General features: G+C 41.6%; 1 protein-coding gene across 4 annotated transcripts in view; it reads right to left on the bottom strand.

Annotated features, from left to right (window-relative positions):
• SEMA6A (semaphorin 6A) overlaps window positions 1-18,313 on the bottom strand; it is a 116,559-nt gene that overhangs the window by 16,400 nt on the left and 81,846 nt on the right. For 2 of the 4 annotated variants that reach the window (XM_087741524.1, XM_087741525.1), the window contains exons 17-19: window positions 17,560-17,580; window positions 17,377-17,427; window positions 10,220-10,384 (exon numbers count right to left, since the gene is read on the bottom strand). In XM_087741524.1, the coding sequence (XP_087597650.1) occupies window positions 10,220-10,384; window positions 17,377-17,427; window positions 17,560-17,580 (237 nt within the window). The remainder of the gene's footprint in view (window positions 1-10,219; window positions 10,385-17,376; window positions 17,428-17,559; window positions 17,581-18,313) is intronic. The other 2 variants (XM_087741526.1, XM_087741527.1) reach the window with 2 other exon arrangements.

An 18,313-nucleotide genomic window follows, 5' to 3' on the forward strand; every position in this document is an offset into this window, starting at 1 on the left:
AGAGCCTCTGATTGGGACTCATTCAGCAACGAATACACACGGAGAATTGTTGAACTGTTTGATGGGAGCTATAAGCTGGTGGCAGGAATTAGATTTGTCCAGTGCTGACCACAGGCTCAAAGAAACTACCAACGGCCTTTTCTGCACCACATGACAAGACCACTTCTGTTAGCTTCTTTAAAAACAAGCGGTACTCAGTGTGTACCCAGCATTATGGCTTCTCTCTCACTCACCCAGCTTGCTTCCGAACAGGAATTCAGTATAGTTTTCTGATTTAAAGAATAAGGAAACATCTGGAAAATATGTGCTTCTCAAAATACTTTTGGAATTATTTTATGAAGGCTTTGGTGTGCTGCTGCTCAGGAGGTGTTTCTGTGCACGCTTAAATTCCCTGTCTGTGCTGGTACTGTTTGTGTTTAGTAATTGCAGATCTTTCAGGCTCTCCAAAAAACCCTCTCTGTTTCTTTCTACAAGAACATGACACAGAATAACAGTAGCTTTGTAGGCTTTAAAAATGTGCCTGCTTCTCCCCCCCCCCCCCCTTTTTTAACAGCTGTTCTTTTATTTTCTATCACAATTGTGGGTAAGATGGGATGGAGCATGAACAAGATGGCATATTATTGACAGCATGCAGCTGGTGTTATTTTCCAATTAAAAAAATCCTTGTTGGGCATATGAAAGAACTGTCTAGTTTATGCCCAGTTGTGACAATGCTATCAAGCTGCACCTTCATCTGAGATTTTATTTCACAGAAGATAGCAATCTTTGGTTGCTGATGGGAGAACTACAGTTTAATATCCAGGGCTAACCACTTTGGTAGACGTGGGAGGCTGGAACTGGTCTGGAGGCTATCCACTGGGACTCACTATTTCAGAGTATTACAGGTATTCTTCCCAGCCAACACAAAGTTGGTGATGAATGTGCTGTTAGCCATTTCCAAACGTTTGCTGTATTGCACAGCTGTGCCAGAAATGCCTCTTAATGCTTCCTGAGCAACTTCTCTATAAACTGCCCTGAGCTCTTCTAATGCCAATGGAGCTGTTAAAATCTACTTCAGCAGGGACCCTGACTTACTCTGATCTGCTGGGGCAGGGAGAACTGTCAGACTATCAGCTGGTGGTTAAAGTGCTTATCAGTCACAGCACCAATGCTCAATGTACATGGAGTTGTCTATGTATTTAGTTGCCTAACTGTGACAAGTCTCTTCTGGGTATAAGGGCCTGAGATTTTTCAAAAACTTACAGCTTGGCCAATGAAGTTCCTTTTTCCCTCAGGGGGATGTCAGGATGCACATTTTTGATCTAATGGTAAACTTGCACTATCAGCTTCAAAACTTTCTCAATAAAATGCCCTTAAGACTCTTTTTTTGTAACATGAGAATAACAACATATTTTTCCCTATCCTCTTTCCCAGCTACTGGCACAGAGAATCTTAGAACACATGATTAAAGTCTAGCAAAAGTCACAGCAATGGTAATCGGACACCAGAGACTACAGTGTCTCACTAAATGACTGTTAAAGAGCTCGAAGTAACACCTGCCTAAACACCTGACTAAACTAAGGATATTCATAGAAACGACTACTTTCCAAACGCAATGACATTTGTTATCTGTATTTAATGTTCAATAAAATTAACATGGTAAAACCTAAATTATGCCCTCGCCAGGTTTTTCTTTCTTTAATTAAGTGCATGCTGTTAATCAGTAAGCAGCAGCCCATCCTGATATAAAGAATTAAGCCCACCTTTTTTACAGTCTTAAGGAAAACTAAGAAAAGAAGGAAGAGAGTCTGTCAGGATCCTTCCTACTTACTGAAAGGGATGATGATACTATTCACTAAAAGGTTATCTATATGAGAAGAATGTAGGTGGTGTTTTGTACAGAGGCATGTAATTAAACAGTTCATAGTCCACAGATAGTATTAAAGGTGATCTGAACCAGGACTGTCAATGTTTACGTCGTTGTAAAATTACTACAGGACATCTTACCTATTAATTAATATGATTATTGAAACTAGGCACATCCTATATGAGAAAAATTAATTATTCAAATATCTTTAACAGCATATTGACATTTTAATTGTACACTGGCATTAACTTAACATCAAAAGGCACTTTAAGCATCTTTCAGCTACTAAATTTTCTGCTCTTAAATCCCTCCAAGTTTCAAAGCAGTTTCAGAAATCTGTTATTTAAACAGCTAGGTTGCCCTCCCAATTCAGCATCTTTGTATGGCACAACATCTCCCTATACTCAATATAAATGCCACAAAAATGAAACTTGGTGTTACTTAACATCCAATTATGCTTTGCTATTTCCAGACAGAGCAGTGGCCCTGTGGGGCCAGCATACCCTAAAGTGAATTCCCAGCTCTTGATAAATATGTCAGTGCTACAAGGGTCAAACAAGAGCACGAGGCAGTCTGTGTTCCTCCACCGAGCTGTCCTCACCGGGTGATGTGGATGAATGCAGCTGGGGATCTAGTCCATCACACAGGGCTCTAATGCCCTGAACCCTGAGCAGCTGCCTTGACAAATTAGATGTGCCCTCTTTTATTGAAAAAGGAGATCAAGGTCCTGGGGCAATGACAGTTTTTCCCTGTTTTAGTAAGACAGGCTTCTACTGCTCATTGCAGCCTGGAAATGGATAGCCTGACTTGAAATCTATGCAGGCAAACAACTACAGGTCAAGGATACCTGCTGTTTCCTGCAGCCACATTTGACATTTGATGAGGTCTACTTTAAACTTCACCCTTCTTTTATTTGTAGGGTCCAGTAATTTGGGGACATTCAGAAGGAAAAGCTCTGTTGATAAGTTTTCATAACCTATTAACATTACCTCTGTTGATAGTTTTCAGTTGCACATTGACACAACCTCTTCTACTACCAATGATGTCTTTTTTTGGCTACTAAACAGCAAATTTTTCTTGGTTCTAATCTTGTTACTCATGTTTCCACTTCTGTTAGTTAAATCTGAAATCTGTACTGTTAGCAAAATGTAGAAACAATTTGATTTCTGAAAATTTTAAGTTAGTGCCAGTGCTGAAATATAGGCATTTCTTTAGGTGTGGCACAGGCAGTTGGTGTGTGTTGGATTATACCCCATCCATTATTTTGTTTTCCTCATCCTTGCCTATCTTTTGCAGTGAAAACTGTTCCTCTCTTTATAGTTTCAGGTTACTATAGAAAATCTGTGACTACATGAGCTGGGGCTTTTTATGTAAGGTTTGAAATGAAGATTTAGTCACAGAGAAGACGATACACTAAATCACTGCCCTGTATTCTATTACAATCCTCATTTTTTATTAAAATTGGCTTAAGGATGTGGATCTGTCCAGGGACTTAGTTTCTGTCATCTTTTCCACATGCCTTTTCTCTTCTCCGTCTCTTTGCTCTTGTTCTCATAGAAACTTACAAAAACATAATGAAAACAAGTTTGAAGAAAGTCTGTTGTCAGAAACATCCTTCCAGCATTCTTCTTTCACCAATTTTATATACAATTTCCATTTTATTAATTAGCATCTACTTTTCTACTGCCACTGTTTGAACTTGAGGATGCAATCTGAGATGATTAGCTGTCTCTAGCCCTGGGAGCAGACAGTTCGTACATGCAAGACAGAACAGAGGAAGGATCAGTGTCTTTCCTCTGGACAAGTGTGGTGTGTTCCCTTAATCCTGACTGCACAGCCCTCTGGTGCATGCCACAGGATACCAGTGACTCCAGGATGGTGAAGTCGTCAATCTTCTGGCACGTTTGCTAGTTATTAGCCTGGTCTGGTGACACAGGTATCTGGCCATTAAAAACTCTGCTGAGAAATATGGTCCCATTTAACTGTTAACAGTGGCTTTCTGGTATTTATCCGATACAGAGCTAAAATGGTGCTCCACAGAAGGTATGCCGTGATTAGTCTGTGAGACATTCAGTTCCTGGACAAATTACTCATTAGAGCTATTCTAGACAAATATAAGGTTGTTTGTTTGTTTTAAAAAAAAAAAGATTTTTTTTTAGTATTTCAGCTAAGCAGCTAGTATATGTGACAAACCTAAATAAGCCCTCCTCTAGAAACAGGGATGTTTACAGTAAGCTGATGCTAATTTACCTAAGAACATTTTAGGGAAAAAAATCTATAGGGCTTTGTTTAGCATAGGCTCATCCAACCAACCTCTGTTTAAATCCTAATGGGAAAAGTAAGTAGGTTTTAATCTAGACGTGGATCTATAAAAGTTTAAATGGACTAAGTCCTGTGTCTTCTTGTCTTGTGTAGCTGAAATCCCTTTGTGAAGCACTACAGCTTTGAGTAACCACACCTCTCACTTCAAACCTCAGCCAAATGCTACAGAATTGTAGACAGAATCAGGGCAAATTCCCTACTCCCTTCCTCACCGCACTCTCTTACTAAACTGTGGGCAAAAGTATAGTAAGCGAAGGATCTGGTCCGATTCGATTTTCATTGTTTCCTCAGCACTTGAAACTGTTAGTGAACTGCAAAGTACTTGCAATCTGCTTTATGCTTGCATGTACAATGGTTTGAGACATGGGAAGTAAGAGCAATGTTTGTGTAGCTTCCTCCAGGCATGCATGCTTTGAGTTTATCACTCTTCCCATGTCCCATCCAGGCAGAACTGACTAGGGTGCAACTCCGGCTCCCATTAGCCTAACACATTTTTACAATCAGTCAGTTCCTTCTGACAGTGCCAGGCCGACGATACAGATCAAATACAGAGTATTTGCTTCACCTTTAAAATCCAAGCCCTTCCCCTCAGACCTGCAAACACTGACTCAAAGGGTAAGTTTTGACAAATTTTGTGCCACTTTAAATCCTCTTCTGAATTATTACAAAATGCTAGCAAGATAATAACAACTTCTCCCTGCTTCCTCTGATAAAACACACTTTGAATCTTTCAGATCCTTGCACATATTAGCATATAACAACATTTTTGTGTAAAAACATACTCTGCAAATGTACTTCCTGGTGCAAAACTCAGCCCTCCCATGATGAACACCAGTTGTTTAATTTATGCAAAAAAGAGTCCAAAGCTTTGCTTTGTCACAGATTTTTTTTTTTCTCTCGTTTCATGTCTACTTGTAAAGTATCTTGTTAAATCAGCACTTTACATTCTTTATCATAACTGTACCTGGAGTTTCATATAATTCTGTCTCACTGCAGCAGAATCTGCCTGAACATTTGCAGACTCTCCAGAGACAAGCATTGTCAGCACTTGGCAAATCTTTCAAGTAGTGATAATCACAGTAAAATTTAGTAACGCTGCCACTTGTGTACAATATGAAATACCTTCTGGAGTCAGGTTTTGAAATGAACAGCCCTTGGGCTTCCCGATAGCACAGCCCTCTCCAAACAGAGGAGTTGACTATTGCTAATGAGGTCTAATTCTGTACCAGAGGAAGGGCTGCCGTTATTATGAGTAATAATAATAATAATAATAATAATAATAATAATAATAATAATAAATAATAATAATAAAAATATAGATTCTACTCTATACAATAATAGGTTCTACCAGATACTGTATCTACAGGAACATTCTTGAGATCCAAATACACCAGCAACTCTTAGCTTTCTAAACTCTGTCCATCACATCCCACTTCTAATCAGCTTTTTACCATTGTTACTTGGATATTGACAAAAGGCTTGTTAAGGAATGGAGATACCACGTCATAGTCTTCACTTGTGAAGTGTTGAAATAAGTAAAAATACAAACATTAAGCCCGCTAACAGCAACGCTAGGCTTTTGTCATTCCGTGCCCAGCTCAGCCACGTCCACCTGAATGCTGCAGAGAAGCTGTAGCAGAATCACAAAATTGTAAGCTGAATTTGTGACCAATTTATCAACACTGTGATTAAAAGGCAAGCTCCAGGCATTTAGGGAGCGAGTGAGAGAACTGAGCAGTTGGCTGCATTTGTGCTAATGAACCCAGGACTTGAAAGGCATTTCTGAAGGGAAGCAGGAAGGACAGGAGGCAGCAGAGAAAGGCAGCAAGGTAATGAGGGGCAAGGCCAGCTACTCCTGAAGAAAATCACTTTGTTTTCTTCACATAGGCCTCTCTACGAGCACTACGTGTCTACTCCCCCATTCGTTAGTAGAACAACTACAGAGAGACACAGCGCTACAGCACTACTGGCGTATAGAGGGTAAAGCCTTGGAGCGCTCCACAGGAGGAGCTTCATGACTGCAGAGGGAGGGAGACCAAGTACAATGGCAGCAGGGGGGGAGGTTAGATGGCGAGGTTAGGGAAACTTTCGACAAAGGTGAGAAATACACAATTAAATTAACACTAAAACACAGCAAGAAAGGAAACAAAACATAAACATACTCTAGAACATGTTTTTTTTCTTTTTTTTTTTTCTGGGAAGGAGACGGAGAAGAAGAAAGAGGGGTGCAGTTTGCCCAATCAGAGCTGATTTTTTTTTTTTTTTTGTTCTGCAATAGGAAGGGCAGGTTCCTTAATGGCCAAACTGAAAATGCCAGTGGGATGGCAACACATAGTTCCCTCTCTATGGGTTGCACTACACATTTTCATCTTGGCAAGAAATGTGATGTAGCTCAGAAACAACAATCCCAGAGTATATTTAGCTACTAAAGCTGTGGCACACAAATGTCACATTCCCGTGAGTCAACCCTTTTAAAGAACCCCCTCTTCACGCCCCCACAGATATTCCCCAAGATGCCTGCACTGAATTAAAAGTGAAGCATATGGATGGATGTGACATCATCAAAGCACCCATGTTACAGAAAAGAAAGCAGCAAGTGGATTCTCTACAATTAGTACAATCACTAAGAAGTCATTTGTGAGCACAGGAAAAGAAAGAAAACACTATCCAAAGGATTAGACATAACCAATGAAGAACACCACAAAGCACTTTGCAAAACAAAGAGAAAATGTTAAAAAAGAAAAGAGAATATTTGTTCTCTGTGAACGTGTGAAAGTAAGAGAAATTACAGCAAAAGTGAAAACAAAATCTTGATAAAAGGATAGTAAGCGTAACATTTTCTGATTTAATTTTGTGTAAGAACTCTTTCCTTTGCCCTTTTAAAACAACAAATCAATAGCAATTTTGGAGCCAACCGGCTCTGACTGGGCAAGGCAAGGAGGAACAACAGACAAGTAGATGGTAATGGTAAACAACCATGCGGTCACCTCTGCCGCCATTGTTCTGATTGCGTGTAGACTGCTTCCAGCTTTGTCAATATTCATAATTAGGCACCAAAGAATGCATGATATTTAAATGACCCTGTCAAGTGTTAATAAGGCTCTCTGGTAACCATCGCTCCCTGGGGAGGGCACTATTGAATGTAAGCCACCTCATCAGTCAGTGAATTGAAGCGAAAATTATTAGAATCCAACAGCTACACATTTATTAATGTTTTCACTGCATGCTTTTCTGGAAGCTGCTACCAGCATACAAGATGCTTGTAAGAGCTAGCTTTCCATCTATTAAGCATTGCTTCGCACATGATTTGTGAAGTAGGGACCCACACATAACAAACAGTGCCATTAAAACGCATACACATCTCCACATAAAGGGCCAGATCTTCCACTATGGGTGGTTTCTGATACCGCTCCCCTCTCTGACGCCAGCAGAAGAGCTGGGTTCAAGGATCTCTTCCTTCCTTCCTCATCAAATTTGCTTAATGACATCCCCTCCTCTCAGGGTGGAGGAGAGAAAGATACCACTTACTTTCAGAAGAAGAAACACTGGATTTTCTAAGCAATGTCCTCTCACCTCAAGCATTTTGAATAACAGATGTTACTAAATGACTGGACAGAAAAAGAAAAAAGCCTTATTTTTTGGCTGTCAGCATTATCACTGATTTATTGCTAGGAGGAAAGAGAAGTGCTAGGTAAATCCCATGCCATCTTTAGAAGAGCGTACAGGCTTATCTGCCTTCCCTCCTCTACATACGTTGTACCCAGAAATCACTTTTTCTGAATTGCCCTTCTACGGCTGAAGAGCAAGGGCTGAGGAATTAAAAAAATGAGGTCAATATGTCAAACTGAGCTTAAGCAGGAATTAGGAATCTGAGCTTTCATCTTCAGCACCCTCAGCCCCTTGCACCCTAAGTTACAGTTTTGAGTTTGAGTATTGGAGCTGCCTGAAATTCTTCCTCTGACGAGGCTCAGCAGCCCATGAGTCTGCAAGGTGCAGAGCAGCTCTGTGTTTAACTCACATGTAAGCCTGATCAGGTTCTAGAAACTCATTTTTTTGCTTTAGATTTGCAGTTATTCTCCCAGAATGTCTACAGGATCATGCTCTGAAATAAATTTTTCGAACAGGGGCCACTTCTAAAACCCAGTTGAAGGAAGAAGAGCAAATGGCAGTTTTTCCCTTTTTTATAGGAAAAGCTTATTGCTGGGAGGTGGGAGACAAGTTCACACCCTCTGCCTGAGGGAATTCAAATCTTCATATTCCATTTCCTGTCACCAAGCCTAAAAGCCAAGGCTACTAGATTAATGTTTGCCATGGCATCTCAGGAAATTTTACTGCATCTCCTGCCTAATTTGACCAGCCTCCTCAGCTGGAAAAGCGCTTCAGGCTTCATCTCTGCTGGGCCAGCCAGGTGATGCCCATTGCCTTGATGGCTAGAAACCGTGAAGGCTCTTTGAGGTCAATCCTGAGGAGTTCAGTGAGAAATCCAGGATATCACAGGACTGTGGGAGGCACTCTTTCTGGGGCTGTTGTGCATAACAGGTGCTGAGTTCATAGTCAGGGTCCAGACTGCCACCAGCTGTTCCTGCAGCCCTGCTGAAGACTGTTCTGCAATGATAACGTGCTCATTACCCCCTGCTGAAAGTCTCCACAGCCAATGCAGAGAATTCAAAATTCACTGGGTCAAATGGAAGGGATGGAGTATGATTTAGTAACCTACTAGTTTGGGCAGACAACGCAAAGCAGCAGGTCTGGCATGCCAGTAGCTTCTCCAGGAACAGCTGATGCTTTTGTCTAATGAGTTTTTCATGTAAAATGCATGAACAATAGAGACTGGAATCCACATTTCAATTAATATTTTAAGTGTTTTATATCAAGTATTCATAGCAGAAAGGACTGAAGCTCATGTGTGTTCTTGCCCCTGGTGAGTGCCCTAACCACTCAGCAAGTGAGTTTTGTTCATACCCATCCTCCTCCTGGCCCACTGAGTACTTAATTAGTCCATACAGAGTGAAACATCTTCAACAGAGAAGAGATTGAAAGAAGCGATCTAAGAACACCCTGGAGAAGAATAACAAGGACTCAGATCTCTCTAGGCAGTGGAGCTATTTGAACCTAAGTCCCCTATTTAGAAAGGAACCATTTTAACCTCTTTGAGACACAGACTAAAAGGAGCTGGGAGAATGATGGAGCACCAAGATGGAATGAGGGGGCACTGCCATCCTTACAGTGGAGAAAAGCTTCTCCTTCTCTAAGCACATTCAAGTGGCAAATTTAGGTAATTCTCTGCCTAATTCTGCCTATGTATAGCAAAGGGGGACTGGAGACCAAATGACAGGGCTGTCACTTGTATTAGACCCAAGTGTGCTTCAGCACAGGGCTGAACACTGTGAAATGACACCTAAATCCTAACCTTTTGGTGCTTTAAAAATGCAACACAGAATCTCTCCCCACCAGCAGTCACCTCTGTATCTTTTAAAATACGCTAGCGACCTCCTCAGCCCCCACTCTCAAAGGTATTTGATGCTCAGGTCTCACTGAAGACAGTGGGACTTAGGCCCAGTGGCTATGACTAGTGTCAGTTTTACTTTAATGGTTAAACTAGAGCAGCCTTTCAGTGTCTTTGTCTTTCGTCGCGAGACAGAAATAACGCGAAATTAGCCGAGATCTGCTGCGCTGCCCTGGGAATTCAGACAACAAGGCAATATAAAAGTGCATCCTTAAGAACAATGGGAAGCCACGGATCTTCCTCTGCCAGACAACGGGGGAGATCAAGTTTAAAGAGAGCTAAATCCACACTGTTTCCCTCCTTCCCGTACACATGCACAACACACACTGCAAAGGCATATACTTCTGTTTGTTTTGTGTGGTTTCCTCAGGCAGTGAATTATCTAGGACTGAGTCTGAGATTGGCTGTTTAGTTTCAGGCTTTATGATAAGCTTTTAATTATAGCACAGGAGTTTTATTACATGTTACTATGAGCCAGCTGGAAGCAGTTACACTTTAGTCCTCCCCCCCTCCCTCACCACAGGACGTCATTTCCAAGGCCTTACCCTTCTTGTCTTGATGATTATGGGATGAAACTGCCACATATGGATCTGTATTTTCAGATGAACCAAGCGGATCCTTCCAATCCAGCATGCGTCCCCTAGTATCATAACCCTGTTGAGCGCGAGAGTCAGAAGTGGTGGTGCTTGGGACTAGGGAACTGGAGTGTCCTGTTTACATTATAAATACAGGCAGGGAAGACAAGTCTCATTAGTCACTTACCACGCTACCTCACCACGCTCAGGAATGCACACACTGCTTTTCTTCCATGACAGACGAACGTCTTGTCTTAGGCTGAGCAATGTTTCAAAAGTCCTTCAAAGCATTGCCCCAAGGAAACGGGATTTCAACCTTCCAGATCAGTCAGGCGGCGGGTGTTAAGAGGTGAGCACATGCCCTGGGCTGCTGCTGAGCTCGCAGTTGCATGCTCTTACTCAACAGACTTAAATGCATGTGGAAGAGGGTGAACACACTTTATCGGAGTCAAGCATCCTTTGCTGGATTCAGTACGCATGCCTGACTGACACTGAAGTGTCAGCCCATGCTGTCTGGTACTGGCTTAGTTAAAAAGCAATTTTAAAAGCAATTTTAAAAACAGTTTAAAACGGAACAACTTCTAATACAGCCGAAACTGAAGGGGAATGCCAGCAGAGCTACAAAATGGCAATGTCCGTGGCTTTCTGCCCTGTGCCCTGGGGGGATGAAGGACTGCCCAGCACCGGCGTGCTTGCACCATGGCATCGCCTTCCGGATGGGAAATGTGCAGGTCCCATCAGCTGCTCGCACCCGCTAGCACCCTCGCCATCGGTCCTGTGTGAGCTGATGGTCCAAAATGGCTCTGAGATAAGCATGAAACTGAACATCGTTTCTGCTCAGAGTGACAGTGAAGACGCCTTGCTAAGTGGATCTGCCCAAGAACCCATGACTCCAGCAGCTGCTGCCACAGCCTCCTCTTAGGACAGAGGTCTTGCATGCCCTTTTTCCATTACAACTACTCTAGACTTTGTTACTGCTGTCCTGAATAAGGCTGATGAGCTCCTCACCAATCAAATACACCCCAATATACGGCACGTTCACAGGATATGCCCTGCTGGAAACACCGTACAATTTTAACAGTGGTTTGGCTGGGGCAGAGACGTGTTTGTAGATTCATACATCCTTTTCAGCTAGATGCTGAGAAGTATGTCAGCACCCAAAATTCTTGGAGTGCTTGGAATCTATGGTCTCTGAAAGATGGCTCCAACCTGGACTTCCCAGTGGCCCGGGCTGTTCCCTTGCTGCTGGGGAGGGGGCACCAAAACTCCATCCACACCACAACATTTTGACCTTAAAAACACACGTCTCTGAAAGTTCGCTTTTGGCACATGCAACAAAATGTTACTTTCAGCAGGACTCAAGCAGCTCTGGGCCTGGTTAATTTGATGTGGAGTAACTCTATTTCCCTTCACCTACTTTCCTGAAAGAGCTCATCAAAAGAGGGGTTTTTGAACATGATGAAACACAAACTAACTGAATTGGATTATTCACAGACAGAATGGCAGATAACGCTTTCTCTGCAGATATGGCTGGACAGACTGACAGCAGCCCGTCCTTTCTCCTGCCTCCTTTTTAACAGCCCCGCAAATTAATTTTCCTTCCTTAGATGTGAGTCTCCCTTGGAGAGGAGTCCAATCACCAGGCTACAGACTGCCCTAGCAGGGACCCACTGCCCGCTCCTTCCCTTGATGTTGTTTCACTGCTCAGAAAAATAATTTGAGACTCACTGGGGCAGAGATAGAGCAACACAAGGAGCCCAAATTTAGAGCCTCACAGGGAAGGCACAGAGCTGGGCAGGTAGAGGCCGTGCTTCTGTATGTTATTTTAAACAGTCACTGCATAAGCATTAAGTTTTTGGAAGCTGTATCTCAAAAAGCCTGCTTTAGATGGCTTCTAAAGAAGCACACAGATTGCTGATGAACCTAGGTCCCCAATTTCACTCTAGCAATCAAAAATCTAAATGTTGGCCACCAATGCTCCCGAGCTTTTTGATGCACCCATATGTATTCATTTATCCAGCCCTTTCAGCAGCTTCATAGGGTTGAACTACTGATGAAGTCAGCAAAAAAGCTGCAGCTTCTATTAAGATGCTGCTATGATTTAAAGAAGTCCTGCTGAATATTAATCATCTTAGAGAGGAAGAAAATGTCTGTGCTCCTCCATATATTTTTGAGGAGCCCTTTTGATTTACTGCACAGGATTATATATGGCAGCACTGTGGACTGTTTTTTGCAGAGGACATGGATACAACTAACTCCTGTGACTGGTATGCTTAGCAGGGAAAATTGGTCAGATTCACAGGGTTCTCACCATGGAGCCAACCTTCAGCTACTACAGCTAATCATTAACACAATTTAGCTCTGGACCTCAGGCTGAAGGCTCATACTGACAAGGGCACTATATTAATTTTTACCTTTCATGATAGGAAGTGTGGTTTCCCCCAGTCATCTTTCTTTAACATGTGAATTAGAGGCTGTGTTTTGTTGAAGACAGAGCATTTTATGTCACTCAAATAGAAAAGAGAAGCCAAACATTATCCACTTCTAAAAAGTTTCCATAAGCTACAGCATGGCTGGGAGCATTGATTACCACACAGTTAGATGGATGATGGACTCCAATCCAAATGTGCTGCCTGCTCCACAGCAGTCCTGCAACAGGGCTGCCTCTTTCCAAAAGTCCAGCGATTGAAAACACATGCCCTCCTGAAACAAGAATACACTGGAGCGTGAAAGCTTTCACCTCTATACCATTTTATGTTTGTCAATTCCTGTGCTCGTCCCCAAGAAATAAGAGAAATAATGGGACAGAGAACAGGCCAGAAAATGGAAATTATGAGATTTCCATGTCTTCTTTTCCCTAAGGACTAAACCACAGTGCCAGCATTCATGGGGTTCCAGTCTCCAAGTTAATACCCCATTCAGCAGCCGCAATAATGTGTACAACATTTGGTCAGCCTACAAACAGTGCTGCACCCAACATAATAAAGCAATTAGTCATAGCTTGATAAGGAGGTAAAAGAGAAGAAAATCTTGCCAAGTAGCAATCATATTTTATAGCTGTGTTTGATACGCATTTATATGCCCATATCTCTGTCCAGACACTTGCACTTTAGGTGTGCTTAAAGGGGGAATTCTAAGGAAAAGCCATAAGTATGGCTAAAGAAAAACATTTCTTAATACAGTAATCTAGAGGAAATATATGCCTAAGGGACACATTTTCTGAAAAAAAGATTTCCTGAACCATATGCTGCAAATACATAGAACTTCTTCGTAATGGAAAGCTAAGGCTTTGTGAAGATATTAATGTGTACCAGATGGTCGTTAGGTAGAGAAGGGTTTCACACAAACGCAAGAAATCACTCTATTCACTCTGTTACTAATGCGTTAGTCTAGTACACACTGAGAAACAGCCTTCCACACGTAATTGAGATAAACTTTCTTCCATTTGATTTTGCAGAAGCAAGGCAGGAGCTGATCAGACCTTAATAGCCTGTCCCGCTTGTGTTAGAGCTGTATTCTGCGAACACTTACTACTGGGCAGTGGCTGCTCCTGTAAGCAGAGCAGACACTGTGTCCTGTAAGTGCCTGAACAGCCAGTCCCACTGGGTGAATTTCACCTCTGAGCAGAGTGGCACCACAAATGTATGAGCTAGTTAAGTTTCTCTCATAAACAGAGAAAAGACTGAAGTGGCAGGCAACCCAGTCCTGGCCCTCTCACACGCAGCCATTATTAAACCTTTACAATGTGCTGTATAGTTTGCAACACGTAGTGGGCCTTTTTTTACCATTACACCGTTTTTAGCACTCTGACTGTGTAAATAGGCTTCACTGCAATTTAAAGAGGCTTAGCATATCTGAGATGTGGCCAGTACCTCTATGTTAATATTGGTTAATACCTAAACATCTAAAAAGACAATACTGCCTTTGTTTTAAAACAATCCATCTGAAAAACTGCAGACAGTGCTTTTCAAACTTCTTTGTTTAAATCAAACACGTAAAAACCAAAATAGACACACTTCTAAAAAATCTGTTTTAGGTGCTTCCATTATTTGCAAAAACTTTTCATTTGGAGTGCTGTAATCAAGTAACAGAAGGAGAGTAAAAGCACTCAGTGTCTACAGGCATGGGTAATGATTCAGAAGGGCTGCACTTCTGTAACTACAGCTCGTTCTGAAGTGCACTTGTAAAATATAAGGAGGTTTTTTTCAGGTTTAAAACAAAGACAGGGATTCAATATGTATTTGATAGTTGCTCTAATATGCACAAGTCATTAGGATCTCAGAGGTTAAGATGTCTGCACACTATCCTATTAACAGCTATAGCAACCTAATTAGACAATTAGAGGGAAAGGCTAAATCAATATTACAGAGGGAGAAAGAACTATGGCTACAGGGTAAAATAAGGGCCCAATTCACTAAGAATTGATGTTTCCAAAGGTAATTGAAGCTGCTTACAATTTTGCAGAGGAATCTAGCCTAATCTCCTTGTTTAAATATGTGTCTCTTGCATCATTTCTCTCTGACCTTCTGCAGCCAGACCTTCAGCCTGCTATCTTCTACTTGGGTGTCAAAGGGATGCACTTGAACAGTCACCTGTGTGGACTTTGCACTTTACTTATTTACAACTGATCACATGAAACTGCCCTGGAAAAGGGAGCTCATCTGCCAAATTGAGGAGGAGGCTGATGCCAAGAATACGAAGATTAAGGGCTTGGTTCTCCTTTCATTCATGCTGCTACAGATTGGTAGTAAGTCTGTTAAAGTGAGGTGATTTATAGTGGAGTAAATCAAGGGAATCAGGCATTAAGACTGCTTTTGCAACTGGAGTTTCAGATGCCTTTGGATATATTTAGCCCACTGGATCCAAAAGCACCCTGAGCATTCACTTGTTTGGCATTCTGGTATATCCCAGTGTTCTGAGATTTAATCTATTATTAAACACGATTTACTGATGCATTTAACTGTACTCAATAACATTAAAATGCACCATTTATAAAATTTTAGTTTTCCTTAAGAAAAAAGATGACTCAGAGCATTCACTACAGTTAGCAAACATGAGCATGTTTACTGAGACTGGTTTACTACCTCATGCTGGAATTTTTTACACTCCTCATGTGGCAGATCAATAGAGGAAACTAGCACATTTCCTTTCGTATTTTGCCATGGTAGGTGAAAAGAAACACTGGGTATATCAGAAGGGGTATTTCAACTAAACCCATGAAAGGAAGAGCTGGCTTGCCTAGAGACCACATTATCAGGATGTACCTGAGGAGGGTCAATGAAATTATCTGCAAAGGCAGGGCATTAATGGGAACCAATGTTAATGTTGGCTCACCATTTCTCCATTGCACCTGGCAGCAGGGTCCTACTTGAAGAGCTGGCTTAATTCATGGAGTCCTGTCTTTGGGCTTGACATGCTGGGACAGTAGAATGGACCCCTTTTGTAACCTGTACTCCCTGAGACTGCAGCTTTTTTTCACTTTTCTGCTCACTTGAACCATTTTTATGCTTTCGTGGTCAGATTAAAATATCAGCTTTTCCTGATGTCCCTACTAATATGGTAGCTGATGGGATCCAGAACCACAGCCTCACAGCTATAACTCTGCAGCCGATGAAGGAAGCAGGAAACCTAGGACGTTTCTGGCACATCAGCACTATGCCCAAGGCCATTTTCTTCTTCTTTACATTCAGCAGTACAGATTTTATTATTACTGTTCTTTAGTTACTACTCTGCCTTGGAAATACAGCAATTTTCAAATGAAAGAAAGTACAAGCTGCATATGCAGACGAAACCATGAGTCTTCTATACATTATGAAGTCTCAACTTGTCTTTGATTTTGTACATTCCCTTCACTGGTTTCATTATCATACTTTCAAACAAGTTTCTCCTGCACAGTTTCCATTTCCTGGTAATAAACAACATGGGGAATTCGATTTTATTTTTACAAATGTTGAACAGTATTACTGTGCGTCCAGTTATTTATATTCTGCTGTACTGCGCTGTCATTGGTTCTGCTTTGTACCTACATATTTTGCAGGCATGAGATGAAGGGATCAATTAAATGTTCATCGCAACTGCACACTAACCTCTTGCTACATTCAGCCAAACATATGGTGAATTTGCCCTAGCTCTGATGAACTGCTAGCATTGTACAGCCCGAAAGTAACTTCACAAGCAAGCTCCCATCCCACATGGAAATTTGTCATTTACTTTACTGGGAGCAATACCACACATCCTCTCAGCTTGTGAGTACTTGTCTTTGTTCAGGATATCTGTAAAGAGAAACTATTGCGGTATCAGTCTAGGTTTGAATTTAAAGTGATTATTTATTCTGCAATAATTCCTCACGAAGACATATATTCTGCACTCCAAGTACCAGGGTAATCCACTTCCAAATATATAGAACCAAGTGGCAGAAAGAACTGTAAGCACAGATTAACAGCTGCCTTATGGGAAACTGCTACACTAGGCTTGCAGAAATGCTCCTCTTCAGCTCAGGTCATTTAATTTGTTATGTGAATCCTTTTTTTTTTACAGACCAGGCACCATTCAGGCATTAAGATACTGCAAGCATGGACAACATAAATGGCTCACCCTAGAAGTGACAGGAACTTTCAGGAATCGAGGCATAACCCAGTCTCAACTGCCACGGGTAACAGGTTAATTTTCCTTATGAGAGGTCTTTCTGTAATCCAGGGACAGTTCTGCTCCTTTCCCTAAATTATCTCTGACTGGCTGCTGTAGCAGTCATGACACCAGCCTGGACGCCTCGTGAGTGGGATGTGAGCTGCTATCTTGTTTTTTCTGGCAAACAGATAAGATGCATCACTATACCCAAGTGTTTCTTTGTCTGAGTGTCAGATGAAGCATGCTCTTAATCATGTCTGCTGGCATGCCATTAAAATAGGCCATATCTGACTTTAATTCAATGGAGACAGTTTTGAGGGAGGACTAGAAAAGAAGGATTGAAAATCAAGAGGTATGCCTTAGTCCTAGTTGTGATTAGTGAATCAGGCCCTCAAAAACAAGACAAAACAAGTAAAAAAGGGTAATGGTTATTTGAGTACAGGAACTACTAGCTAACACAAGGATCTGAGGAGAATTTTTAAAAACACCCACGAACTGACCATACACTGTGTCGTAAGACATTTCATGATCAGGTGAAGCAGTTGAAATGTCTATGAACAAAATAAATTGGGAAGAAACATTAAATAAAACAAAAGTATGAAAATACTTAAAAGTTTAGTAAAAAGTGATTCCTCCAAAACGTATTTGCTGTCAGTAAATAATGAAACTAAGAACTTCCTTACCATTCAGGGCTACGAAGGAATCTGAAAAACAAATAACAGGGGAAAAATCATTATTTCTCTCTCGTTTTTTCTTTTTAATAGTTTGCTGCTAGTAACCTTCTATGCTTCAGCTGATATTTATATGTATGTGATTAGCACCCTAAGGACCCAGGCAAAACTAATATTCAGACATACCCGAAAACAATGTCTGGCTTTGAAAGTGTTCATGACCAGCCCTGTGCAAGGGATACCAAATGGGAAGGCCAGTGTCCTCCCTGCCATGGCTTTCTTTGCAAGATCAAGTCCTGATCTAATGCAAGGCACTACAAGTGATACAGCCAGCAACGTAAGTCAATGAGGACAAAACTCACATGACCTAATACCACATGAAGTAATAAGATCAGCTGGGTTAGCAGGGAGTGGAATCTACCCCTGTGCAGTGTCAAGGTTCAATGCATCATTCTGGGCTAAAGAGGGACTTAAGCAGGGTATGGGCTTTGTTGCTCTCTGCACAGGAGCAGATCTCTCTCCATGAGCACAATGTGCTGTTTCTGAATAATTTCCTACCTTTCTTTTATATTTAACTGGTATCAGGTACACTCTGCTCCTCTCTAATGTCTTTGCTCAAGGAGAGCAGAACTGGCTGAAAAGGGCAAAGTTGCACCAGCTGGGAACTGACCTGATTTTGGTGCTAACCCGTTTTATAGGGAGCACAGGAGGGACTATGTGTACACCTTCTTCAAAAAACTTAGAGACAGCCTACATAACCCTGTCT

Source organism: Nipponia nippon, unplaced genomic scaffold, assembly GCF_047370975.1.
Source record: "Nipponia nippon isolate SJK-2023a ecotype South Korea unplaced genomic scaffold, ASM4737097v1 scaffold_8, whole genome shotgun sequence".
NCBI classification, from domain to species: Eukaryota; Metazoa; Chordata; class Aves; order Pelecaniformes; family Threskiornithidae; genus Nipponia; species Nipponia nippon.